The sequence below is a fragment of the Benincasa hispida genome, chromosome 9, assembly GCF_009727055.1.
Source record: "Benincasa hispida cultivar B227 chromosome 9, ASM972705v1, whole genome shotgun sequence".
Classification (NCBI taxonomy): Eukaryota; Viridiplantae; Streptophyta; class Magnoliopsida; order Cucurbitales; family Cucurbitaceae; genus Benincasa; species Benincasa hispida.
Genome location: NC_052357.1, coordinates 10,360,566 through 10,387,861, shown reverse-complemented (window position 1 = coordinate 10,387,861; position 27,296 = coordinate 10,360,566). Strand labels below are relative to the sequence as shown.

At 33.3% G+C, this 27,296-nt stretch overlaps 1 protein-coding gene across 1 annotated transcript; it reads left to right on the top strand.

Moving 5' to 3' along the window:
* The first annotated feature begins 12,651 nt into the window (after nt 1-12,651).
* On the top strand, nt 12,652-16,837 carry LOC120085907 (nuclear pore complex protein NUP50A-like). The gene is made up of 2 exons (XM_039042197.1): nt 12,652-12,779; nt 14,855-16,837. The coding sequence occupies exon 2, from the start codon at nt 14,921-14,923 to the stop codon at nt 16,352-16,354; it is 1,434 nt and encodes a 477-aa protein (XP_038898125.1). The 5' UTR covers nt 12,652-12,779; nt 14,855-14,920; the 3' UTR covers nt 16,355-16,837.
* Nucleotides 16,838-27,296: the final 10,459 nt, after the last annotated feature.

Sequence of the window (27,296 nt, the reverse complement as noted above, 5' to 3'; positions counted from 1 at the left end):
TTCAAAAGTTGGAATTGCATGGCCTATTTCTCTGAGATAAATCAAGTGTTTATTCAAATTGAATATGCAATAGTGTTTAAATCGAAGATTGACACTCAACATTCCACCTGATAAGTGGATTAGGTGTATCAATTATTGAAAAAAAATCCAATTTCTCCACTAATTTCATTTATATTATTATTAAATGAAATTTCATAAATTTCACAAATAATAATAATGAAATTTTAATTTAATTTAATTATAACTCAATCAATTTAATCAAATTAAATTAATTTTAAATTTTGAATTTCATAAAGTCAAAATTTTAAATAAATAAATTGTTAATTAATTAATCAATTTAATATCAAATATTAAATTAATAAACACCTAAAACATGAATCACTATTCATGTAATTAATATTTAAATCATATTTAAATATTTTCCTCCCTAAAAAATTGTTTAATTTGTTAATTAAACGTTAATTATATTGAATATAATAATCCAAACCCTAAACTGAATTTGAACATGTTGGGAATGTCCTAGAACTTACAGTTCATAAATTTTGTGTTAAACATTCTCTTTATCAATAAAACATTATTGAGTATCTTATTCGATAAAATTGTTGATATTGCATTCTATTATGAAAATCCAATAAACATATCCATGACTATAATATGAATACTTTAACTTGATGTAGTGACATAAACATGATCAAGTTAATAGTATATAGCCTAAATGGTCTATAAGTATATGGATGAAATTGAGTATCTCATTCTGGTAATACTATTGGATGCGGCCCATTTTGTATAGGTAATACAAATGATGCGATCCACAAATCATTCACATGTAGAGACATGTGAGTGGGGGCATCCTATGCAATGAGTTTGCATAAAGATTGGACCAAGAAATAGTCATTTTTATTTATAACGATCGTTTACTGTTATAACTGACCATTTCATACTAAAGTAATCTAGGATAACTCGATCTTAATCCTGAGCTAGCTATGAACTCCTGTTTATTCAGGATTGTCTTTTGATCTGCATGGGTGAAAGTAATCCAATAGCAATACTCAATAAGCCTTCCATTTTGGGGATAAGACCGGATAGATAACTGGGGACTTAGCTTGCAAGATGGAATTCACTCCTACCCATTTTAGGGCTAGCAGATAGGTTGTTCTCTTAAGTGCTCATTTCAAGTCTTGAACAATCGGGGCCCCGTCTTCTCATGATAGAGAGGGACATGATTCATAAGTGGTATTATGAATCAATTGTTCATTAGAGGGTCAGTAGGAACTTAAGGAACAAGATGTATTTATAGGGATAAAACGGTAATCTTGACCAAGCAGTAAATACGAATAACCTGTGAATGGTCGACTTACTGATTATGGTTAACATGGATAGAAATACATCTACGGTGAGGAGAGTGCAACTATCGAGCTATAGTGGTATGTCGTGATGATTAACGAAAAGTAATTAATTCAGTTTAAAGAGTTTAACCAATTAGTTAAAAAATTTTGGAACTCATGATTTGTAGGTCCAATAGGTCCCTCTACTAGCTCATAAATTGGAATAATGAATTGAGTAATTGATTGATAGAATTTTGAATTTAGGGTTATGAATTTGAAATGTTCAAATTCAGTTTTAGGGTTTATCAATTGATTGTATTCGATGCAATTAAAACGTTTAATTTAATCGAAATTAAAAGGAGATTGGAGAATCAATTAATATTTAAATTATGATTTAAATATTGATTTTGAATCAAATTGGTGGAATTGTTTTAATAGTAAGATATTAAATTAATTAAATTAGTTTTATTTAAATTAATTAATTTTGAATTAATTATATAAAACTAATTTTTAATAAAATAGTTTTATTTAAGTAAAAATTCAAATTTTTGAAATTGATTTTGAGTTAGTGAATTTTTCCCAAAAATTGGAAAAATCCACTAAACTCACATATGGTGTATTATCACCAAATTCTACCATAAGCTCTTCAATCAATACCAAGTAGGAGCTGCCCTACATGCAACCATCCTCTATTGCATGATTTAAGGCTATATAATGAAACTTCATGCATGAAAATTGAAAGAAGACTGAGCTCTTTTATCCTTACTGCTGTAAAACTGAAACCCTACTCCACCCTCACTAGTTCATCTTCAATTCAACTTGATTAGAATGTTTCCACCATACATTCCTTTTTAAGCATAGTTGAGAAGATCTTGTTGGTGGTCTATCTGAAGAATCCAGCTCAAACTTGTGGATATTCTGCTGAAAACGTGAAGAGAACTACAAAGGTATTGTCATGTAACCCTTTTTTGAAAACTTCATGAGTAGCATGTTTAAAACTCAAATTAAATGTAGTTTAAGTGCTTATTGATTCTGAATTCTTCCGTTGCATGTTATATTACTCTTTCAGAACATTTTAAATTCTTTCAACACGTTATTCTAAGGTTTAATCCTTTTACGACCTAGTAGAGAGACCTAATGGACCTATAGATCATGAGCTCCAATGATTTGAGATTCATTAGTTAAACTCTTTAAACCAAATTTCGTTAATTACCGAGACAATCCACTATAGCTCAATAGTTACACTCTCCTTACTATAGATATATTTCTTTCCACTTGATTTAACCATAATTAGTAAGTTGATCCTTCACAGGTTGTTCGTATTTACAGTTAGGTCAAAGTTACCGTTTTACCTTATCAATACATCTTACTTCTAAAGTTTCTATTGATCCTTTAATGAACAGTTGGTTTATGGTCCTACCAATAAACCGAGTCCCTCTCAGCCATAGAAAGGGCGAGGCCCCTATGTTCAAGATTAGGAGTCAGTACTTAAGGGACCAACCTATTTGCTAACCCTAAGATGAATAGAAGTGAATTTCGTCTTGCATGACTACGTCCCTAGTTATCTATCCGATTTTACTTCTAAAATGAGAGGCTTATTGAGCGATGATGTTGAGCCACTCTCACCCATGCAGATTAAAGGATAATCACAAACAAATAGGAGTTCGTAGTTAGCCCAGGCTTGAGATCGAGTTACCTTAGGTCATCAAATTGAAATAGTTAGTTTTAACAGTAAACTGTCGTTATAAAGAAAAGTGGTTATTTCGTGGTCCAGTCTTGTACAAATATCTTTTGCATAGAGTTTAAGTATTCATGTTATAGTCTTGGGTTCATTAGTTTATTGGATTTAGGAATCTATAAATGCAATTTATATGTTAAATAACAACTTTATTGAAACAATCTCAAGGACATCTTTATTGTACATAGAAATATGTTTAAAGTTTACAACTCGCACTTAAAGTTTACAAACTATGAGTTTTAGGACATATAACAAAAAAAACTCCCATTTAGACTAAAACTCCAGTGGGTTTAAATATATAAAAATATACAATGTTGAGTACGAGAGAATAAATACATTAAACTAGGGCATCTATATACCTATGAATTCTCCCACTTGCCCTAGATTTGTGAAGCCCATAGTCCTAGTTCGATTAGGTGATCCTCGAATACTTTAGCCATGAGGGACTTCATAAACGGATCAGCTAAATTGTCTTTTGAGGCTATATGCATGACGATCACGTCTACTCGATGTACTATCTTCCAGATGAGATGGTACTTGCGCTAGATGTGCTTTCTGTGCTTATGGGTTCTTGGTTCTTTTGATTTGGCAACCGTTCCACTATTGTTACAATAGAGGGTGATTGGCAGATGCATATTTGGAGCCACTTCCAAATCGGTCAAGAACTATCTCAGCCATACTGCTTCTTTGGTTGCTTCACATACAACTACATATTTCGCTTCCATGGTAGAGTTAGCAATACAACTTTGCTTTATATTCCTCTAGACTATAGCTCCTCCATTTAGAGTGAATACTGATCCCGACGTAGATTTCCTTGAATCCACATCGGTCTGAAAATCAAAATCAGTGTACCAGTAAGAATCAAATCCTTAGAGCCATACACAAGTATACAATCTCTCGTTCTTGGAAGATACTTGAGGATGTTCTTAACAACAGTCCAATGACTATATCCAGGATTAGACTGAAAACTGCTGACTATTCCAACCACAAATCATATGTCTGGACGTGTATACAACATAACATACATCTAACTCCCGACTACTGATGCATATGGAATTATTTTCATATCCTTAACTTCATGAGGTGTCTTAAGACATTGTTCCTTAGACAAATGAATTCCATATCTAAAAGGTAATAAACCTCTTTTGGAATTTTGCATTTTATATCTAAACAACATCTTATCTATATAAGATGCTTGAGATAGTGTTAGCGTTCTGTTCTTACAATTCCAAACTATTTGGATTTCAAAAATATATTGCGCATCTCCCAAATCTTTCATTTGAAATTATGATGCTAGCCATCTCTTCACGTCAGCCAGGAATCCTACCTCATTCCTAATGAGTAGGATATCATCAACATATAGTACCAGAAAAGCTACAGTTTTGTTGACAATTTTCTTGTAAACACAAGCTTTGTCAATGTTTTGTTCAAAGCCATAAGATTTGATCGCATTGTCAAATCTTATATTCCAGGATCAAGATACTTATTTTAACCCGTAAATGGATCTTTTAAGCTTTCAAATCTTTTGCTCTTGACCCTGTTCAATGAACCTTTTTGGTTGAGACATGCAGATACTTTTTTCAAGATAGCCATTCAGAAAGGTTGTCTTAACATCCATTTGCCATGTTTCATGACCATAAAAGGCAACAATGGATAAAAGTATTCTAATAGACCTAATCATGCCAACATGAGATAAGGTTTCTTTATAGTCTACCTCCTCTTTTTAGGTTAATCTTTTTGTCACGAGTCTAGCTTTGTAAGTTTGTATCTTACTAACTCGATCTCAATTTCTCTTGAAGATCCATTTACAACCAATAGGTTTTACCTCATTTGGTTGATCTACAAGTTCTTAGATTTAATTGAAGTATATAAACTCCAATTCAAGGTCCATGGATTTTATCCATTAGTCTTGATCTACATCCTCCATTACCTGTTTAAAGGTCAATGGATCCTCTAATTCATCATCAGGTATGTCAACCTGAGTTTCTGTTAAACTCATGTACCGATCAGGCTGTTGAAAAACCCTCTTACTACGCTGAGGTATCCTCAGTTCTTGAGAATGATGTGATAGATCAGTTTCATCCACAACTCTTGTTTAAGGACCAGCTTGATCAACAACTTTTATTGATCTGTCTGTAGTTTCTATGGACATCTCTTTCAATACTAGTTTACTGTGAGGTTGATGATTTCTTATATGGTTTTCTTCTAAGAATGTAACATTTATCGATACAAGCACTCTATCATCTCGAGGATCATAAAACAAACCACCTTTTGTTTCTTTGGGGTATTCTACAAATAGGTATACTTTAGAATGTCGTTCCAATTTCTTTGGGTTTTGCACTAACACATGTGTTGTGCATCTCCAAATCTTGAAGTGCGTAAACTACCTTTACGCCCTTTCCATAACTCGTATGTTTTTTTTTTCTGAAACACTTTTTGAGGGAATCATGTTTAAAATATATGCAGTCTGTACTGCATATCCCCAAAAAGATCGAGGTAACTGGGCTTAGAACCATGTCTAAACAGGGTTATATTTCTCCTTTTTACTACATCATTTTGTTGTGGTGTACCAGGTGCAGTAAGTTGGGATTTTGAATTCCATGTTCTATCAGATAGTCCTGGATTTCTAAATCCATACACTCACCACCTTGATCTGATCGAAGCGTTTTAATATTTTTCCTTAATAAATTCTCAACTTCTACTTTGTACTTTTTGAACTTTTCAAGAGTTTCAGACTTATGATGCATCGGGTAAACATAGCCATATCTTGAATAATCATCAATAAAACTGATGAAATATTTAGATACTCCTCGAGCTCTAACATTCATCGAACCATAGAGATCTGAATGTATAAGCCCTAAAGGTTCTTTGGCTCTTAGACCTTTTCCTATAAAAAGTCATTTTTCCCTCAAGACATGATTCACACGGAGGTAGAGAATTGTCTTCTAAATAATTTAGAAGTCCATTCATTACTACTCTCTCAATTCTATTGAGATTTATGTGTCCAAGTCTTAAGTGCCAAAGATAGGCTTTATGAGAAATCTTTCGTTTCTTATTTTGAGTTTTAGTTACTTTAAACATTTCTATATTTAAAATAGCTTTTGCTTCAGTTGATTTTAATACATATAAGTTATTTTCAAGTTTAGCAGAACATATTTGAAAACCTCTTGAGCTAATGAATACTTCATTGATATCAAAAGTAACTTTATACACATGTTTTAATAAATAGGAGACTGAAATCAAATTCCTCTTCATGTTTGGCGCATAATATACATTTTCCAACAAAATATAAGAATCCCCAAAAAATAATTTTAGATCTCCCACTGCTCAAGCCGAAATGACTTCACTTGTTCCCACCTTGAAAGTTATCTCGTTCTTTGTCAGCTATCTCTAAGAACTAGTTTCTTGAATGGAAGTGCAAATATGGTTAGCGGTGCCTAAACATAGTATCCAGGTCAAATGAAAACTTTCCACTAAGCATGTTTCAATTACAAGTAAATCAAATTTACCTTGATTTGCCTTTTTAGCCTTCTTTTCAGCAAGATATTTTTGGGGCAATTTCTTTTCCAATGTCTATCCTCATTGCAATGGAAATATTTTTCTTTTGCAACTTTCGTCTTACTTTTCTTTGCAGGAGTTTTCTTTTTTCCTTTTCCCTTCTTCTTCATTTGGATACTCTTGTCCTTAGAAGGTTCAAACTTCTTATCAGAAGGTTTTGTCCCAGATGTCAATCCCTTCTGAAGTTTTCTTGGGGTAACAACGTTTGCTTTCCTTTCCTGATTCTTATTTTTCATCAGAGGTTGGTAAGTCTGAAGCTCATTCAATAGAGTAGTCGAATTATATTCTATCTTATTCATCACAATATTTGTACTGAATGTCAAGAAACTCTTCGGAAGAGATTCTATGATGAAACTGAATTAGCTCTTTTCGTCTATGACAACACAGTGGACCATCATGTCTAAGACATGTTCTCTAACAGAGGTCCCCTCCTTCATTCAAGAATTGTAAACGTATTTAATAGTATCAAGTCGTATGGATGAGGACGATTTTGTCCGAACATCGCCTGTAACGACTCTATGATCTCCTTAGCAGTGACCATGCCCTCATGCTTCTTAGTTAACACATTAGACATGCTAGCTAAGATGTAGACTTGGTCTTTTTGATTTGTCCTGACCCACCTGTCATATGCATCCCGAACATTTTGGTTTGTAGGTGAGCTGGAAAACTGGAGGACATTCCTTCGTTAAAACAAACCTCAAATCATCCACGACTAGTATTGTATTGATGTTTGATTTCCAGTTTAAATAACCCTTACTGTTAAATTTATCAGAAGCTAAATGTTGGATAATTAAATTCGACATGCTGAAACATAAACAAATTCTATCAGAAAAATTGCATCTAAATCCAAATTCATTTTAGAGAAAGTAATAATGTACCCAGATTTCAATATTTATTTGCAACGATACTTTAGTGAGTCATAATAGATGCTACCAAGAGGTTGTCAAATATTTCTTCATTGAAGTAAGACATTTTTTATTAAATACTAATTTTAGAATAATTCTTTAGTCCTTTAGTTATTTAGTTACAGTTTTAGGTCAAGAACTTACTAACACTTATTAACTCTTGTAAGTGTGACCTTCCATTTTCAGATTTCAGAAAACAATATCAACAAACCCCAGAATTGGAAGACAATGTTGAAGATAGAACAAATAAATCCTATTCATTTATGAAGTTTGAGTTGTTCTGAATCCTATGTTACAACCCTCCAAGGGGATCGTAGCTGGAAAAAAAAAACGACTAGCTAACGCCGCCTAAAAATGACAGTAGGTGCAACATAAGAATCTCACGGTTCAAACTAATGGAAAAGATCGTAGGATATGTTGACACATTTTCTTCATCCATTTACTATGAACTACTTCCCCTATTCACCTTGTTATTGACCCATGCAAACACTTTTCGAATGGAGTAGTTGTGGTAAAAGCGACATGAAGCCGAGCATGGATCTCATGGTGTGAACTCTTAGGAACGTGAGAGCTAAGAACAACATATCATATATATTGTTAATCTCTCATTGAAATGTTCCATTTGATTGGGTATATTCTTTACTTAGGTATATGCGACTAAAAACATCCTTAGTCTAGGTGATTATCCAAGTATAACGATTATATTTGGATTTAACCTACGATGTCTAAGTGATAAAACCGTTTTATTACCTCACATCGCTCACACATGCTCATAAAACTGGGTTAATAACGCTAAATAATTTAGCTATAAACCCTAGGTATCAGGTGTTCTGTAAACCGTCAACTTAAGTACCTCCAACCTTAGACATGATTATAGTTCGGTTGAGTTTGTAACAAGAGTTTTATAAGATAATGGCCTATTTTAACTATTAAAATAGGTTGTTATTTGTTAACCCTAAGTGAGCATGCATCTTATATTTGTTATAGATTTTAAATGTCTAATTCATTTTATAACACTTTATAAAACTATAGAACATGTTATAACTTTCATCAAGCATTCCACAATTTAATATATCTATTATATTAAATACATGAAACCATTAGGCATACTACATATTATAACATATTATAACATACTTTCAATGCATGATACGTGCTTCCTATGGTAGGATTTTAAATCTACATGACATACTTTATGCACACACACAAGATTTAATTTAATTAAACATACAATCAAAATGCATAAATAATTAAACCAACACTGAAATGGATTAGTTTTGGCATCCTAAACAAGAAAACATCTAAAATTATTACAAAATAAAGTAATACAGGTCTTGAACTGCCCGAATCGACCCTAACTAGCTCTAAACCACCCGAACCAGACCTCCAAGGAAGAAATTTGGGCTGAACTGGTTTGAAACAGGTTGAACCGGACCTTCAAGATTCGAACTGGCTAGATCAATCCAGTTGAACCACCGGTTTGGTCGCGCGTGTGCATTTTGGGTTAGGATAAACAGTGTTGCAATGTTTCATCCCAACATTGCAACGCCACGAGTTTTCCCTCCTATTCTAGGCTGGTTGAAGAACAGCATTGCAATGCTCCAAGGGTAGCGTTGCAACGCTGTGAGGCAGAAGCCTCACCTGTTGCCTTCTGCTGCTAAGGATGTTTTAAATCTTCTTCAATTACAATCTAATTGTAACTCTATTGACCCTAACAAATGTATAGACTCTTAATCACACATTGAGACCGATAAACAAGGAGCTAATTACAACAATTTCTTCATAATTGAAGAGAAATCTAAGACCAAAACCATAATATATCAATTTCAGCACCCACTTCATGCAACTCATGAAAAACACACACCAAGTTAAAATTAACGTAAATTGAGTGCTTAAATCATGCTCTGATACCAATTGATGGAGTTGACATTCAACACACAAATGTTATTAGGATCCTAAGCACTCTAATTACATCAATTTTAGTGGATTAGCATACATGTTCATGATAATAACAAAAGTAGAGTTTCAAAAATACAACCTTTGATGAATTCACTTGATTGCTCCAGAACTCCACAAATTTCTTCTTCAAACCTTGAACTACACCACCACAAGTGTCTTCCTATTTTCAAGCCTTAGATTGGGTGGTGAAACCCAAATTGAGATAGATTTGGTGTAGATTTTGAGAGTTGGAGAGGAGGAACTTTGACAGAGAGTTTTCTCTTCAAAAATTGGAATTCCATGGCCTATTTCTCTGAGATAAATCAAGTATTTATTCATATTGAATATGCAATAGTGTTTAAATGGAAGATTGACACTCACTATTCCACCTAATAAGTGTATCAGGTGTATCAAGTAGTGGAAAAATCCAAAATTTCTCACTAATTTCATTTATATTATTATTAAATGAAATTTCATAAATTTCACAAATAATATCAATTAAAATTTAATTAAATTTAATTAAATTTATTTATTTATAACTAAATCAAATTAATCAAATTAAATTAATTTATATTTTGAATTTCACAAATTCAAAATTTTAAATAAATAAATTGTTAATTAATTAAACAATTTAATTAATCAATTTAATATCAAATATTAAATTAATAAAACACCTAATTCAAACATGAATCATTATTCATGTAATTAATATTTGAATCATATTTAAATATTTTTCTCTCTAAAAAATTGTTTAACGAACCTACATATGATGTGCCCGCCCGTGCGCGCGCCCCACGCCCACCCTGCTCGCCTGTGCCCGCGCCCCACGCCCACCACCCTGCTTGCCCGTGCGCGCACCCCACGCCGATTTGAGATTACTTGGTTAAACTATTTAAACCAGAACCTACATATGATGAGCTCCAACGATTTGAGATTACTTGGTTAAACTATTTCAACCAAATTTCGTTAACTACTGAGACACTCTACTAGAACTCAGTAGTTGCACTTTGTAGATATATTTCTGTTCATTTGATTTAACCATAATCAGTAAGTTGATCATTCACAGGTTGTTCATATTTACAACTAGGTCAAAATTACCGTTTTACCCCTACAATACAATTCTCTAATGAAAAATTGGTTTATTATCCTACCAATAAACCAAGTCGAGAAGACGGGGTCTCCATCTTCAAGACTAGAAGTCAGTACTTCAGGAAACAACCTATCTGCTAACCCTAAGATGGGTAGGAGTGAATTCCGTGTTACATGACTATGTCATCAGCTATCTATCCGATCTTACTTCTAAAAGAGGATGCTTATTGAGGGGTGATGTTGAGTCACTCTCACCATGCAAATTAAAAGATAATCCCAAGCAAACAGGAGTTCATTGTTAGCTCATGATTGAGATCGAGTTACCTTAGGTGACAACAACAAATGGTCGTTATAAAGAAAAGTGACTATTTCATGGTTTGTGCAAACATCTTTGGCATAGGATGCCCACATTCGCATATCTCCGTATGAACGACTTTGTGATCACATAGTTTGTATCAATATACAAAGCGAGCAGCAGTCCCTAAAATAAGATACCCAACCATTTTGGCTATATATTCAAGTGAAATTAATTAATTGCTCAACTCTATATCCCCACAAACTTTGAACAAACTAAGATCATATTTCAAACAAATTATTTAATTTGCCATAAATCTCAAGATTTAATAGTTGTTTTGAATTTTCAAATCAGATTTAATAGTTGTTCAATTTTCAAATCTTGTTTTGAAATTTAAAATATCATTTGAAACAGATTATTTAATTTGGCATTCTGTTTTTTCTCTTCTTTGATCTCTCTCCTTATTTTCTCTCGTTCTGTTTTTTACCAGCACTAGCCGCCAACCATTAGTCATTGCCTTAGGGTCACCGCCGCTACATACAAACGGATTTTGTGAGTTTGAAACGCCTGGACAAAATTTTCGACAAGGTTCAGGTTTGCATTTGTGGGTTTTTGGTGAGATTCTATTGGGTTTTTGTTTAATTTTGGTTGCACTTTCTATGGAAGAGAACTTTGAAGATGGAAGGATGGGGAAGAGGACTTCACTAATAGGAAGGGGAAGAGTTGTCTATTCATTCAATGTTGAAAGTGAAAACTTCAAAAATAGGGTTAACTTTCTGGAGAAGATAAATTGCCAATAGGTTTTAAAAGCATGTCGATAATTTCGGGTATAATTAAAGTGTATCTAAATTTTTTCTAATATCTATATGTTGGGGTACTTTGGGCTTTTAAAATTTTGATTTATTTTGCCATTTTTACCACTGAAATATAAGTTCACTATTTGTCTAAGTGGAAAGTTAAAATATATGCTATATTTCTTGTTACTCCAAATTACTTGTTGACATTATTGGGCCCATTATATAAGCCCAAAACGTCAGCCCAAGATCCAATTTACTTTCGGGTAGCGTGAAAGCTCCGCAAAATCGTTTGTGATGCAAAACCCGCGGGCAACCGACCCGGGCCCCTTCTTTCTTTCCCCTCTCTGTTTTTAGCAAATTACAATTTAAAATTAATATTACTCATTTTCTATACTTCTAATTAAAATATTAATATTTATAGATAAGCATTATAATTTTCATCTAAGTTAGTATTTCTTTGACCGTGCATATTAATTAATTAATCTACTTATCTCTTCACCTTTTTTTGGATAATTTAGGTGGTTTAATTTAATCTGTAAAACTAATTTCAAATGTATGAATTTACAAAAAATAAAAAAAAAAACATATCCATCAAACATTTCTTATTATTACGATGTGATTTTAACTAGGTCTCATTTGATAATTATTTTATTTTTTATTTTTTATTTTTAAAAAATTAGGTCTATAAATACTATTTCTATCTTCAATTTTTTTCAGCTACTTTTTGCTCATGGTTTAAAAAATCATATCAAATTTTGAGACTAAAAAAATAGTTTTGAATTTTTTTAAAAAAATTTGATTAAAAATTTAATAATTATACTTAAAAATGAAATGCAGATGAAATATACTTAATTTTCAATAATAAAAATAAAAAATAAATGATTATCGAATGAGATTAGAGAGAGAAAATTCGAATGCTGTTCAAATTCATAAAAAGAAAATTAGTAATAAAAAACCGTACAAATATTAATTAAATTTAAAATAAAAACAAAAATAAAAGCAGCAAACAAGGGGAACCCAACCAAAAACCCTCCCTCGTATTTCAGTCTCTCTTTTTCTCTTTCCGAACCCTCATTTCTCTCTCATTTCTCTCTCATTTCTCTTACTTCTCATACAGCTTTGCTTGGATTCTCGGTAATTCCTGCTCCATTCACATTTTTATTTTTCAATTTTGAGGGTAGGAGGTTTATATGTTCGATTTTCTGTTCTACTTTAACTGTTTGTATATTCTAATTTCAGTGGTTTGTGACTGTCTCTATTTCTGTTCGTTTTCCTTTGAATCTTTGCGTTGTTTCTGTGTTTTGGTGTAGTGGATATCTCGTTCTTCATAATGATTGCTTTTGGCGATGTTGTTGATCTTAATTTTAGTTCGGAATGGTACAGTTCAACCCCTTTCGCCCTATTTTTGGTTTTTGGGCATCAATTGTTGGTGATTTCGTAACATAAAGAGTCAGAGAGTATTGCGAGATTTGATTCTGCTATAAAGAAAGAGGGAAAAAGAAAATGAACCCCCAAATGGAATGTTCAATTTGAAGATTCCTTTCGTTCAATTAGTTGTTGGCTTGAACTTTTCTGGTCTATTGTTATGTCATCTGTTATTGATCTTTGTTGGGTCTCGATTATTCATTTTGATTCTTTTGGGTGTTAAACAGAGGCATTTATAAACAGGTTTATTGAACTACAAGTTTCCTTTCAAATGATTTGAAGGTTTAAAATGCAATCCTAAGAGTTTCACTTTTTAGTTAATTGTTTGATATTGCATGCAATCATTGCACTCCTGAGTCTAGTGAATTTTATGAGGTTGTTAAGTGGCTTGTTAAATCCTTGTGGCTGTATTACTTGGCTGGGATAACCATCTTGATTTTGGAGTTCGAGTACACAGTGGTTGGTGGCTAATGTATTAGTAGTCTTCTCTTCTCATCATATCTGCAGTTTTGAATTGTCAATCATGGAAACCCTTCAATCTTTTTGGCTTTTACATGCCCATTGTTTACAGACACCTACTGTTCATGGATGTATAGTAGCTTGTCTGTTTCAGTAAATTACGGAAGTGCTTTATTGTGTGCTGTGTTATTTTTGGCTTCTTTTAATACACTGCTATCTGTTTCTTGTTTCAGTTCTCATTCATGCTATAACGTCTGTTATATGATTGCTGTGGTTGGAATGTACATGTCAATAAATTAAAAATTAAGCTCTAAGTGTTGGTTAAATACTTTAGGGTGATAACTGAACTTTTACGTTTTTTGTTTTTCAATTCAATATCTTCTACTTCGTTCAATTTTCATTATGTCTGTGAGGCAACTTTCTAGATGGTTACTATGTTTTTAGACTTGGGTTAAGACACATTAAATAGCTCCTGGTGCATTAATACTATACCTGCCTGATCTTATCAGGGTTTGGAGTTATATTCATCATTCAATCTAAGAATGAGGATTGAATTAGGTTAATTTAAAATGATGAATGCTTGGGTATAGATGGTTTTGAGGGTAACGTTACCCTTTCTATCTCATCATTACCATCATTAATGTTTGCATCAAGGATTATTATCATAAAGATAACTGTCTTTGATTAGCCTCATCTTTTGGTCTATATGTTATCATGAGACTATTGTGACGGGCTATGTCAAGTTTGAGGCAATTAGGGTTTGTGGTGGGTGGGAAATTGAGTATAGGGAGAAAGAGAACACAGGATGTTTTTTTATTTTCCAACTCAAATCTTAGGGATCAAGGCATAGTTTATGTTGATTACTGATGTATTAAGATTTATTTTAGTATGGTTACTCGATTTTTAATAATTTTAGTTGATGTATAAGTTCCAAAATAGAAATTCCAAAGTTGGCAAACAAACACAAACACATTTTCTATTCATAGGAATTTCTACGAGTGATTCCATGTAAAAATCAAACAGAAGAATTTTTAATCTCACATATATTCAATATCCAGATCCAGATATCCTATTTCTGGCATCTCAGTCTCATCCAAACATCTGAAACAAATGGTATATAAGAAATTGTCTACTACTATCTTGTCTAAAAAAGAAATTGTCTATTTGTAATTCTCATCTCTTAATTGTTAGTTTTTGTTGATGTTTATCACCCCTTCACTCTTCTCTTGGCTTTACTTTTAAATTTTAGCTTAATATTTTTGTATTTGTAAGAGAGAAGTTCTTTCCTTGAACTTGTTGAGTTATGATGTTTGTACAATCTCCAGATATATATTTTCAGCTTCTGCTTTATAGTGGAACTCCAAGCTCTTGTTGATTTGCTTGACTCTTCAATGGGGGATGCTGAAAATGCAACATCTACAAAGAAGAGGGCTGCTGGAAGGGAGCTGTCACGAGATAACCCTGGGCTTGATGATGAAGAAGATGTTTCTGAGCAAGAGACTGGAACTTTCAAGCGGGCGAGTGAAGAGGTGCTAGCCACGAGAAGAATTGTCAAAGTGCGTCGTGGTCCAACTGCCTCTGCTCCATCTTCAAATCCTTTTGCTGGAATACGCTTAGTACCTCCAACTGAAAGTAGTGGAAGTACTGCAGAAGTTAAAAGTGATACACAGGAAGCTGGTGAGAAAGCAAGTTCAGATGAGGCAAATGGAAAGGATGTTTCCAATGAAGCGACTCAAAAAGATGGGGATCACAGTGATGAGCCAGCCGAATGTAAATTTGACACATCAGAGGCTGAATCTGTTCCAAATGTGCAGAATGTTGATCAGAATAGCACTGTTGTAAGCGAATCTGCCATATCTAAGGTAGATGATAACGAAGTTGCTGAAAGCAATAAGATTGAAAATGAAGAACCAGCAGGAGGAGATAAAACTGGCAATGAGGAAGTTGTAAGAGACGCTGAGAAGGAAGCTGAGAATGATGAATGTGTAAGTGGTGGTAAGAATGAAAATGAGGATCCTGCAAGAGGTGATAAGAATGAAAATGAGGATCTTGCAAGAGGTGATAAGAATGAAAATGAAGAACCCAGTGCAGGAAATGAGATAGAAAACAAGGAAACTGGGGAACAAGAAAAAACAGAAAATGAAGCAAACAAAGAAGGCAAAAGTGAAGCAGAACCTAGTAAGGAGGCTGCTCCTTTGAGCTCATTCCAACAATTATCAAGCAGCCAGAATGCCTTCACAGGTCTTGCCGGTACTGGATTTTCAACATCTACGTTCTCCTTTGGTAATATACCCAAGGATGGGGCTGGCCTAACTACTAGTTTTGGTCTCTCCAATAATGGTAGCTCGGCCCTTTTTGGTACTTCAGGGTCTTCCATTGTTTCCAAGAGTGAGAAAAGTGGCTTTCCATCAATGCAAGAGGTTGCAGTTGAAACTGGTGAAGAAAATGAAAAGGTAGTTTTCAATGCTGATTCTATATTGTTCGAGTTTATTGATGGATCTTGGAAGGAACGTGGAAAGGGGGAGCTGAAAGTCAATGTCCCTACGAGCGGGACTGGCAGAGCGAGGATTCTTATGAGGGCTAGAGGAAATTACAGGTTAATTTTGAATGCAAGTCTTTACCCTGACATGAAGCTCACAAACATGGACAAGAGAGGTATCACCTTTGCCTGCATGAACAGCACCAGCGAAGGGAAGGACGGTCTCTCAACATTTGGTGTGAAGTTCAAGGATGTATCCATAGTGGAGGAGTTTCGAGCAGCAGTCACTGAGCATAAAGGTAAAGCTGCTTCTACAGTTCTGAAAACGCCTGAGAATTCTCCATAAGTACTCGACGATCTGAAAGTTACACAGTGAAGAGAAGCTGCATATTTTCTGCTCTGGAGTGGAGTATCTATCGGAGGTCATTTTACAGCTCGAGCGAGAGCAAGTAGTTTTTTTCGGTTCGGCATTTCATAAGCCATTATGTAGCAGAGTCGTAGAATCTTACTCATTTTGTTGTAGCTTTATTTGTCACCATAGACTCCTTTTCTGCTCATATCTTGGATGGAACACATCTTCAGACTGAATATGCTCCTAAACCATGGGATTGGCGGAATCTCATAATTGTCCATTTAACTTTGCGATATGAACCAGCTCTTTTGCGCTCTAGATTGAGTACTTCTTTCTTCACACATAGAAAGGCAAAAAAGAAAGGAATGGAAAATGCTACTTCTGTTGTTTGGATATTGGATCATCATGATATCACAGCCTATTGAAAGTTCTGTTTGAAACAAGTTGAGATACTATAAACTGCTCTCCTGGTTTTCATTTTCTTGTACTGGTGGTATGCTTAAAGCAGGTAAGAAGAGCTTCTTGGGCTAAACATCTCTTTCTCAGTCTCTTTTCCTTTTTATTTTATTTTATTTTATTTTATTTTATTTTTCTGAAAGTACACGTTGAATTCTTAGTTTGAGTCTATTTGGTTTTTGAATAGTTCATAAATTTTTAATTCTATGTTTGATAAGTTTTCAACTTTCAGTTTTCATTTTAATTTCTTATCTAGCAGATGTGTGAAGTTTAAACTTTCAAAAGTTAAAAAAGAATTAAATTTGTAGTTTTAAAAGTTCATAAATTTCAAAGTTTAAGGACAAATTTTGTAATACAATTTTTTTTGGGGGAAATTACCATTTTGTTCATATACTTTCAGTTTGAGTTCATTTTAGTCATATTTAAATTTATGTTATGTTTGGTTTAATTTTTAAAAATAAATCATTTTGGAAAAGATTAAAGTATTGGACAATCATTTAAAATAATTTTTGGAACACTTTTGAAGTGTATTCTAAACAGTTTTATCTAAAAAAGAAAAATATTTGTTTTTTCTATATGCTTTCAATAAATTTCGAAATTAGGTATTTGAAGTTAGTTTTAATAAAAACTAGTTAAATAATAGTATAATCTTCAAGAAAAGATATATTTCTAAAACTTATGGTGCAGAAATATAAATTTATTTTACAGAAAAGTTACAATAAACTAAGGACATTTTATATTCTCTAGCGCTATTAATTTAGAAAAAATGGCTTTTCTTGGAGATATATCCAGTTAGATGATATATAATTAAATGAGAAATACCTTTTTGTTCCTTAGATTTGAGGTTTAATTTTTATTTGGTTTTTAGGTTTCAAAATGTTACACATTTAGTCATTAAATTTTGGATTTGGTTTCAATTTAATCTTTAAGTTTCAAAATGTTGCAATTTTACCATTGACATTTGAGTTTTTTTTAAATTTGGGAAAATTTGTATGGATGACCCAAAAATTGGACAAAAAATGTCAAATGACCCAAATTTTTAAAAAAAGAAAGAAAAAAAAAAGTCGAATGACCTTTTGTTGACATCAAATTTGGGTAACATTACGAAAATATACTCGCATTTAAACAAAAAAGCCATCTCACTCTCACACACTCTTCTTTTTCTCACTCACAAATCACTATTATCTTTTTATCTCTCGCTCTTTCTCTCGGTCTCGATCTCGCTCTCTTGCTCTCTCTCTTCCTTTTCTCACTCATAAATCACTATTTTCTCTCTATATCTCTCGCTCATCTTTTCTCACTTATAAATCACTTTCTCTCTTTATATCGCTCCTTCTCCATATCTCTCGCTGATCTCTCTTTGGGTCTCGCTCTCTCTTGGGAGGGTTCATTGCATATTAATCATCTTCAATGCCATCGTTCTCTCCCTCCCAGGTGTGCGATTCTCTTCCTTTCATATTCTTCACCTTTTCCTTTCCTTTCGTATTATGCTCATGGATTTGGGATTTTCGTTCCAAAGCTACCCTTGAAGTTGGAAGGGCTCATTGCTCGAGAAGAAGAACAACAAAAGAGCAAAAGACGAAAGACAAAAAAAGAGTTTTCTTTGAAATTGGTCTGCCGGAAAAGAAGAAAAGAAGGAAAGAGGAAAAAAAGGAGTTTTGTCGAAGTTGGTACACCAGAGAAGTTATGGTCGCACAGGAGAAGGAAAGAGAAAGAAATAAATCAAGGGCATATTCGAAACTGTTGGGGTTGATGTCCTAAATCTCATAGGATCCTATAATTTGTAATTGTAATGTACAAATTTCTTATTTATTTAATAAAATATTTGATGTCTTATTTCAATTTTAGTTACATTAACCACAAACTAATAAACTAAGATTCAAGGTGAAAGGAAACTGATTAAGACCCCTGTGCAGAAGTGGGGATCGTTCCCAATTCTAATTTTTTTACAGAATTTTAAATTACAGAAACAAAACATTTATGCATTATCAAACATAAATTAGCATGCTTTTTGGAAAAAATAGGGAAGAAAACAACGTGCCCTTGAAGCGAATTTTCTTCACGTATTACCTCTTGATCATGGTCTCTTTAGTTTCCAATTCGAAATTACCAATTGGATCCACCACTTGAGAACCCTTTATTCTTGGAAGAGGGAAAAGAGAAAGGAGAAGATTTTCTCAGAAAACTTCTCTATTAGAAAGTACTCCAAAAAACCTTCCTCACCACTACACATAATGTTCAGAGAAAATTAGGGGGAGGGGAGTTGTAATTACCTCCCTTTAATTAAATTAAATTAAAATTTAATTTAATTTAAATAATATATATATAATAACTACCTTATTATATTTATGTATACTATATATTATATCAAATATAATACATAACTTATAGCTTTATATTATATCAATACAATATAACCTATAGTTTTATTTTCTCCAACAATGCATGACATTTAATATAAATCATATTTATATTAAATTCAATTATATGAATCTCATCCATATAATTAATATTTGAGTCATATTCAAATATTTAATTCATCTCAACTATGTATGGTATTTAATGTAAATCATATATATATTAAATTTAATTATATAAATCTCATTTATATAATTAGTATTTGAGTCATATTCAAATTCCTCTCAAAATACTTTATATTATAATGTATCAAATACATTATATTAATTATATCACATTTAATTAATTTATTAATTATATTATATATAATGTATTTGAACAATTCAAATTAATCCAAAAAATTAATTCTTAGTTAAATCTCTATTGAGCTACAAATGAGACTTTATGGACCTGTAAATTGAAACTCCAATGGTACTTGGATAAATTAATTAAACTCTTTACTTAAATTACCCAACATCCATTAACTACCGGTCATTCCACTAAATATCGACAACTGCACTATTTGCACTGCAGATATATTTTTGTGTCCATTGGATATAACCAGTCAACAGTGCGATAACCCTTCAAATATTGCTCGTAAGTACAGCTGGGCCAAATTACTGTTTTACCCCTGTAGTTACATCTAACTCCTTAAGTACCACTGATTCCTCTAATGAACAATAAGTCATAGTCCAACTATGACCAAGTCCTTAAGGGAGCAATTTATCTACTTACCCCAACAACGAGGAAGGAGTGAATTCCATCGTGTGTAACTGTATTCCCAACTCCCCAATCAGACGAATCTCCAAAATGGTAGACATATTGAGTTGGCAATCTGGTCACTTTCACCCATATAAATCAAAGGACCGCCTTCATGAGTAGGAGTTCACAACTCACTTAGGATTTAGGTCATGTCACTTATGGTTATCCTGGTGAAATGTAAGTCTCTATTATTAACGGTGTTATATAAGGAGACTAATCATTTTGTGGTCCGGTCTTATACAAACTCTTTGTATAGGATACCCACACTCACATGTCTCTACATGAATGATCAAGATCTAATCATTTATAGCACTTTACAACACTTGTAACATCTACAAAACGGGTTGTATCTGTAGTGTTACAAGGATAAGGTACCCAACCTTATCCATCTACTATAGACGTTTAGGTTATTATTTAAACAAGATCCACCTGTAGGTCTCTATATACTTGTTTAAATTACATAAAATAACCTAGGATCTTAGTTTATTGGATTGAATGTATACTCATAAAATAACAACTATTTTTATTAATAACAATTTGTTTATACAATGTTTACAAACTATGAGAATACAAGGGAATTAGGACACCAATCCCAATACAAGGTTATCTTGTAGCTTAAACATGTATGTAGAGCATACGGGTGGATCATGTTTAAGTGATAACCTAAATGGTCTATAGTAGATGGATAAGGCTGGATACCTTATCTTGGTGACATTACGAGTATGACCTACTTTGTAGTTGTTACAATTGTTGTAAAGTGCTACAAATGATCTGGTCCTGATCATTTATGTGGAGACATGTGAGTGGGGATATTCTATACAAAGAAGTTTGTATAAGACTAGACCACAAAATGTTTAGTCTCATTATATAATGTCGTTTGTAATAGAGACTTACATTTCACTAGGATGACCATAGGTAACATGACCTGAATTTTGAGTGAGTTGTGAACTTCTGCCTATGAAGGCGGTTCTTTGATTTGTATGGGTGAGAGTGACCAGATCGCCGACTTAAGAAGCCTATCATTTTGGGGATTCGTCTGATTGGGGAGTTGGGAATACAACTACACAAGAAGGAATTCACTCCTTCCCCAATGTCGGAGTAAGTAGATAAATTGCTCTCTTAAAGGATGATTTCGAGGCTTGAACAAAGTGGCACCACACCCTCTTCTGGCCCGAGAGGGGTTTGATCGTAGTTGGACTATGATTTATTGTTCATTAGAGGGATCAATGGTACTTAAGGATTAAATGTAACTATAAGGGAAAAATGGTAATTTTGGCCCAACTGTACTTACGAGCGATTTTGTGAAGGGTCAGACATAGAAATATATCTGTAGTGTGAAGAATGCAGTTGTCGATCTTTAATGGAATGCCCGACAGTTAATGTAACACCCCACACATTTTTAGTAAATATGTAATTTTAGTAACTTTATTATTGGAATTCAGTTATTGTTATTAGTTGGAGGACATTTTTGGAATTTTGGACTTCAAGTGTAAGTGCGGGAATTTAATTGTTGGCGTGAAATTATTCAAATAAGAAATTAATGGTAGAAATTAATTTTCTTTTGAAACGGAAAGGAATTTAATAAGTAAAACGGAAAAGAATTAAATGTAATTATATTTATTTTCTTTTTTGTTTTATTTTTATATTTTTATTATTATTTTTTTTAATAAAAAGTCAAACCCCACCCTCTTTTTATTCCTCACGTCTGTGCACAACCCTCCCCCCTTCCCCCCCAATTTTCTTCTTCCTTCACCGAGCCTACTCCAGCCGCGCACTTGCACCGTGTCGCTTCGCCGCCATCAGCCGCGAACCGTTCGTCCATGCCGCCAAACGCCTCGGTGCCGGTAGCCGCGCCACGTCAAATCGGAAGGAGTTCCACCGCTCACAGTTCGTTCGCCGCATCGCGCCGCCGATTCCAGCCAGCCATTCCGTCGCTGACTGTTGAGCCGCCCGTCCCATCATCCAGCCTAGGTTCACTTCACCTTACCGTCAGATCCGCGTTGTCACGCCGGATCCGCGGCCTAGCCGTTGGATTTCTTCTGTCGCCGCCACCTGCCAGAATCTCGGAGTCTTTGGGTAAGATAAAAGTTTTTAGAATTTTCTTTAGGGATTTTAGAATACTTGGTTGATTTTGGCTAAAATCGTGAATGACCATCATGTTTGGTCCATAGATTTGAGTGTTGGAAGAGTTTTAAGGTCAAAAGAGGATTGTGCGGCGTTGCAAAAGTTGTTTCGGGTTGGTCAATCAAACTTTTGGTTGTGGATTTGATCTTGGACCAAGCCATAACTTTGGTAAGTTAAATTGGGGTTCATTGGATTAAATGTGGTATATTTTGGTTTTGACTCCAAAGATTGAATTCTAGTTAGGGGAATTAATTCGAGAGTTACTTTGTTGAAGATTAATTGCTTGGGTTAATTTTGGATTTAACTTTGAGGTAAGTAATCTTACTACTGGAACTGCCCACGAGCCAGACATTAGATGTATGCTAGCATGATAAATGAATGTTATGGCTGAATGACAACATGATAGACTGATAGTGTAATATGATCAAAGTATGTTCTGGTACGAGATCTGAATTATTTATTTATGCACATAGACACTTGAATGCTAGTATGAGATGGTATGTGCTTCCATATGGTTGTATTTGACTTGATGATGTTGAGATATACATGTATGTTGTAGAACCATGATGTTGAGGTATATGTGTATGTTGTAGAGCCATGATGTTGAGGTTTATATGTATGTCATAGATTCGTACAGTGATGATTATGATGTTGAGACTGTACAAATGTCCTTACTGATTAGTTAGATGCCTATTAGATTTTGTGTTTCCTTCGGGATTCACCAGTTTGTGTTTCCTTTGGGATTCACTAGCTTTTGTTTCCTTCGGAATTCATCAGTTTGTGTTTCCTTCGGGATTCACCAGTTTGTGTCTCCTTCGAGATTCACCAGAGGTAGTGGGCATACTTAACTACAGTAGGATAGGACTTAGTCTTCTTGTTTCATGTGTATATGTGTCCCATGAAGACTAGAGCAGTTTATATGTTTCACCCGAGTTGGGTATCTAGAGGACATAGATGTCTAGCCTGACCCCAGTAGTGGGGTTACTTACTGAGTATTTTATACTCATTCTTTTTCATGTTGTTGTTTCAGGGTAGAGATGCACTGGTGATGGACAAGTGGAATTCGTGATCGAGCCACTAGGACTAGTTTTTTTTTACGCTTCCGCATCATGAAATTTAGAGTTCTTTTCATGTTTCTCTTAACTTCTAGTTTTGATGTTTAAAACTTACTTTTAAGAATCGTTTTTCAGACTTATTTATTATCCTTTATGATTTATGGGTACCCTACTATTGTTTTAGTATTTGAATTTAATGAAAGTCTTTTGAACTTGCCTTATTTAACTAGCATTTATTTCATCATAACCGAGTGTCGTTTTGAGTTCCATGCATGCATGGATTTAGTAACGGCCTAACTTAAGTCCTAGGGGGTTAGGTCGTTAACAACTGTGAATATAATTAAAGGAGTTTAATAAATTATTCACGTACCATTGGAGTTTCAAGCTACAGATCCATTAAGTCCCCTCGATAGCTCAACGAGAATAAATGGGAATCAGTTTTTGGATTAATTTGAATTTTTCAAATTAATTGGGAGAATTAATTATATATGATATAATTAATTTAATTTTAATTATATATGATATAATTACTATAATGTATTTGATACATTATAATATAAAATATATTTGAGAGGAAATAGATATTTGAATTTGATTCAAATATTAATTATATGAATTGGATTTATATAATTAAATTTAATATAAATGTGATTTATATTAAAAACCACTGGTGAAAGCGAATTGAAACTAGGCTATATTATATTTGATATAATATAGAAACTATAAGTTATATGTTATATTTGATATAACATATAATTTAATATATATATTATATAATAAGATAGTTATTATATAAATATATATTAAATATTTTATTAAAACCAAATTAATTATTTTATTTAAAATTTTATTTTGAAAATAATTATGGGAGGGAGTTCCCCCTTTTTTCTCTCCATCACGTTCACGGGAAGGAGTTTGGAAAGTATGTTTGTTTTTTCTTCTTCCACATCGAGTTTTTTCACAGAAGGATTCTGTAGTTTTCTGTTCTTCTCCTCCTCTCAACTATTTCAAAATTTTTCCTCTTTACCAAAATAGTAAGAGTCTGCAAACTCCTAGGTCCTCATCCCCGAGAATACCAAGGTAGCCTTCATGGTGGTGTCTTTATTGTTCGAGGGAATCCATTGAAGAATGGTCTTCAAAGGTAAGAGTCCATAAACCTTTTTTTTTCCTGGATTTTGAGCATGCTGTAAAATTCTGAATTAAATGCATATTTTCTATACTTCTCTATAAAGTTCTGTACTCTGTAAATTTTGAAAACTAGGACGATCCACTTCCGCTCAAAGACCTTTATTGGGTTCCTTCAGTAACTTCATTCAACCATGACATCAGCAAGGTCATTTGACATTTTCTCAAAAAATTGGTCATTTATCATTTTGGGTATCTAAAATAGGTCGGCTATACAACTTTCCCTTGAATTTGGTCCATAGATTTCAGGATTTTACATTTTTAACCTCAAATTTTATTAAAAACTCATTTTCAAACATTGACGTCAATGTCTATTAATAAAATAATTAAGAAGTAAAATTTTAAATTTAATTTTAAAAGTGATGAAAAATAATGAAGCTTAATTAATTTATATTTTGTTTAGTTATTTTAATTTATTAACATACATAAATACTGAAGATGAAAAATGAGTATTTAGTGAAAAGTTGAGATTAAAAATGTAAATCTTGAAATCTATGGACCAAATTCAAACAAAATTGTTGGCTGAAAATTCAAGTTTTAAAAGAAAAGGAAAAAAAAACTTTTGGTTGAGAATCATACATTGGTTATTTTTGCAAGGGGAGTCTCTTTCTTATACTCCCATCTTGGACATTGGGTTTAGGCCCCAAGCGGTACCCATATTTAGAGGGAGTGAGGATATAGACTAATGTGGGTATGGTGGACATCCCACGCGTGCGTTGCCGTCTGTTTAGTCTCGTAAGGCGAGACAGGCATGTGTGAGAGATCTTTATAATTTTCACATAACTATGTTTATTAAAGTTAATTTGCTTTGTTCAAGTAAGTTTAGTACCGTAATTGGCATAACTTTCCATCCTAGAAGGGGGAGGCTCGATCCCCACCCTCGACAATTGTTGTACTAAAAAATAAGATAATGATTATGATTGTGGAGACCACATTTATTCAAATTAAGATTATTTTTAACTTAACAATGGTAGAATAGAGATGAAACCATCTAACTTCAGAATGTCTTATTTACAGAAATATGTTCAAATCAACAAAAGTATGCCTTATCTCTATATAAATAGCTACAATTCAATGGTATGTATACAACATATGAAGTTTGATCTTTTTGTCATAACAATTAGTAGCTAAATGTGAGATGATCTTGTCTATGCACTATCACATTAAATTGTTTAGGATTTTCTTTCTTTTTATAGAATAAAATAAAGTTTCATTGTGAGATTATTAACTCTTAATCACCAACACCACCACATACAATAGGCAAAATTCTTTGACATAACAAACCATTCTCATATAACATAGAAAAAGCAAAACTGTTTCTTACATATTGATCATAATTAACATGCAGAAACTTGAGACTATAATTAACATATATATCAAAACTTATGCTTAAATCTGGAATAAACTTTCGTTTTCACCACTGATTTTTGTTTTATTCATAATATATCTTGAAGCTAATCCCAACTCCTCCTCTCTCCCTTCATCTTTTTTGGTTTCTAATCTTTCATGCATGTTTCATCACATGAGTCCACACAGCTTTCTACTTTGTCCCCAGCTGCCAAGTTCATCAAAAAAACCAAAAATGAAAAACATCCATCAAATTAGAGAAAAGAAGAGAGGAATATTTAGTAGGAATACTACCATTTTAACCATCAGTCACGAGAAGGATAACCTTTTCTCAATGTTTCATGCTCGACTAATCTCACATGATATCAAATCTTAAGTAGGTGACAACCTAAAAAGCACAGATGACATGACACGACACAGACACAGTGATTCGTCATTGTTTAAGAATCTAGGACCATATTTATTAAAATATACATTTTTATACTAGAAGAAAATACAAAGTAAATAGGTTGATGGATTTATATACTTAAACAACCACACTCAAAATTTATCATTATTGTCATATACGTGTCTTTTTAGTCTACTCAACAAATTGTTCTATGCATGCATGCCCAAGATATTTGTTGCACTAACAAGTGCCCGATAGGTGTCCAACAAGTGTCAAAGTGTCGAAGTGTGCGACACGTGTTGGACACGGACATGCTAGCCAAACTAAAGTGTCCGTGCTTCTTAGGTGGCAACTATGGATTGAATCTATGACTTCTTAGGTCTTTATCAAGAAGGTCATGCCCTTATTTATCACTAAACCAATCTATGACGACTCACTTTCAACAACATTTAAAATTGATACAACGAATCCAATAGTGTGAAGAAACTATAAAAACAAAAGGGAAATGAATTAAAATAGGTACTACTACGAGGGGATTAGAAATTTTCTAACCAGGTTCTCCCATGGTACTGAATTTGGTGCAGATAGACGTGGCACAACCAAGTTTGCAAAAGTAATGAGTGTCCATATGGTTGGAATCCATAGTGGAAGATGGATTGACGAGGCATTGAGCCACGCACTGTGCAGTACAAGCCTGTAAGAGAAAGATTGGTGATTTGCTAGCACACTCTCCAAAGCACTTTGTATAGCAGTCCTCAAATGTGGCTGTGGATCTTCCAGCAACTATGCTCATAATCAAGCAAATTACAAAAACTGATTTCATTTTCTCAATTTTGGATGTGAATTAAAGCCTTAATTAATTTGTGTGGTTTTTGAGGTTGTGGGGAAAGAATAGTTCTTAAATAAGCACTTGGGTTTATGGAAAATAAGCAGTAAGGAAAATGAGTTCCAACTCTAAATTTGTCTAAACAGAACACAATATCCAGCAAAAAAATCAAAGCAATAAACAAAGAACACAGCGATATTTAGTGGTTTGAACCAGCTTAGACTAATTTTATTAAGAACAATGAGTCACCAATTACAGATTTTAAACAAGAATCAACAACCAGAATGAAAGCCAGGAGGCTTGAGTAGTCTTGACCAAACCCGATTTTACCGCCGGCTAATATCTACTGATTACCGAGAGATCCACGAGCTGAAACCACCGCACAAATCGGAGAAC

Excerpts from the sequence above, each read along its gene's own strand:
- LOC120085907 (XM_039042197.1), top strand. The coding sequence starts at position 14,921 with ATGGGGGATGCTGAAAATGCAACATCTACAAAGAAGAGGGCTGCTGGA.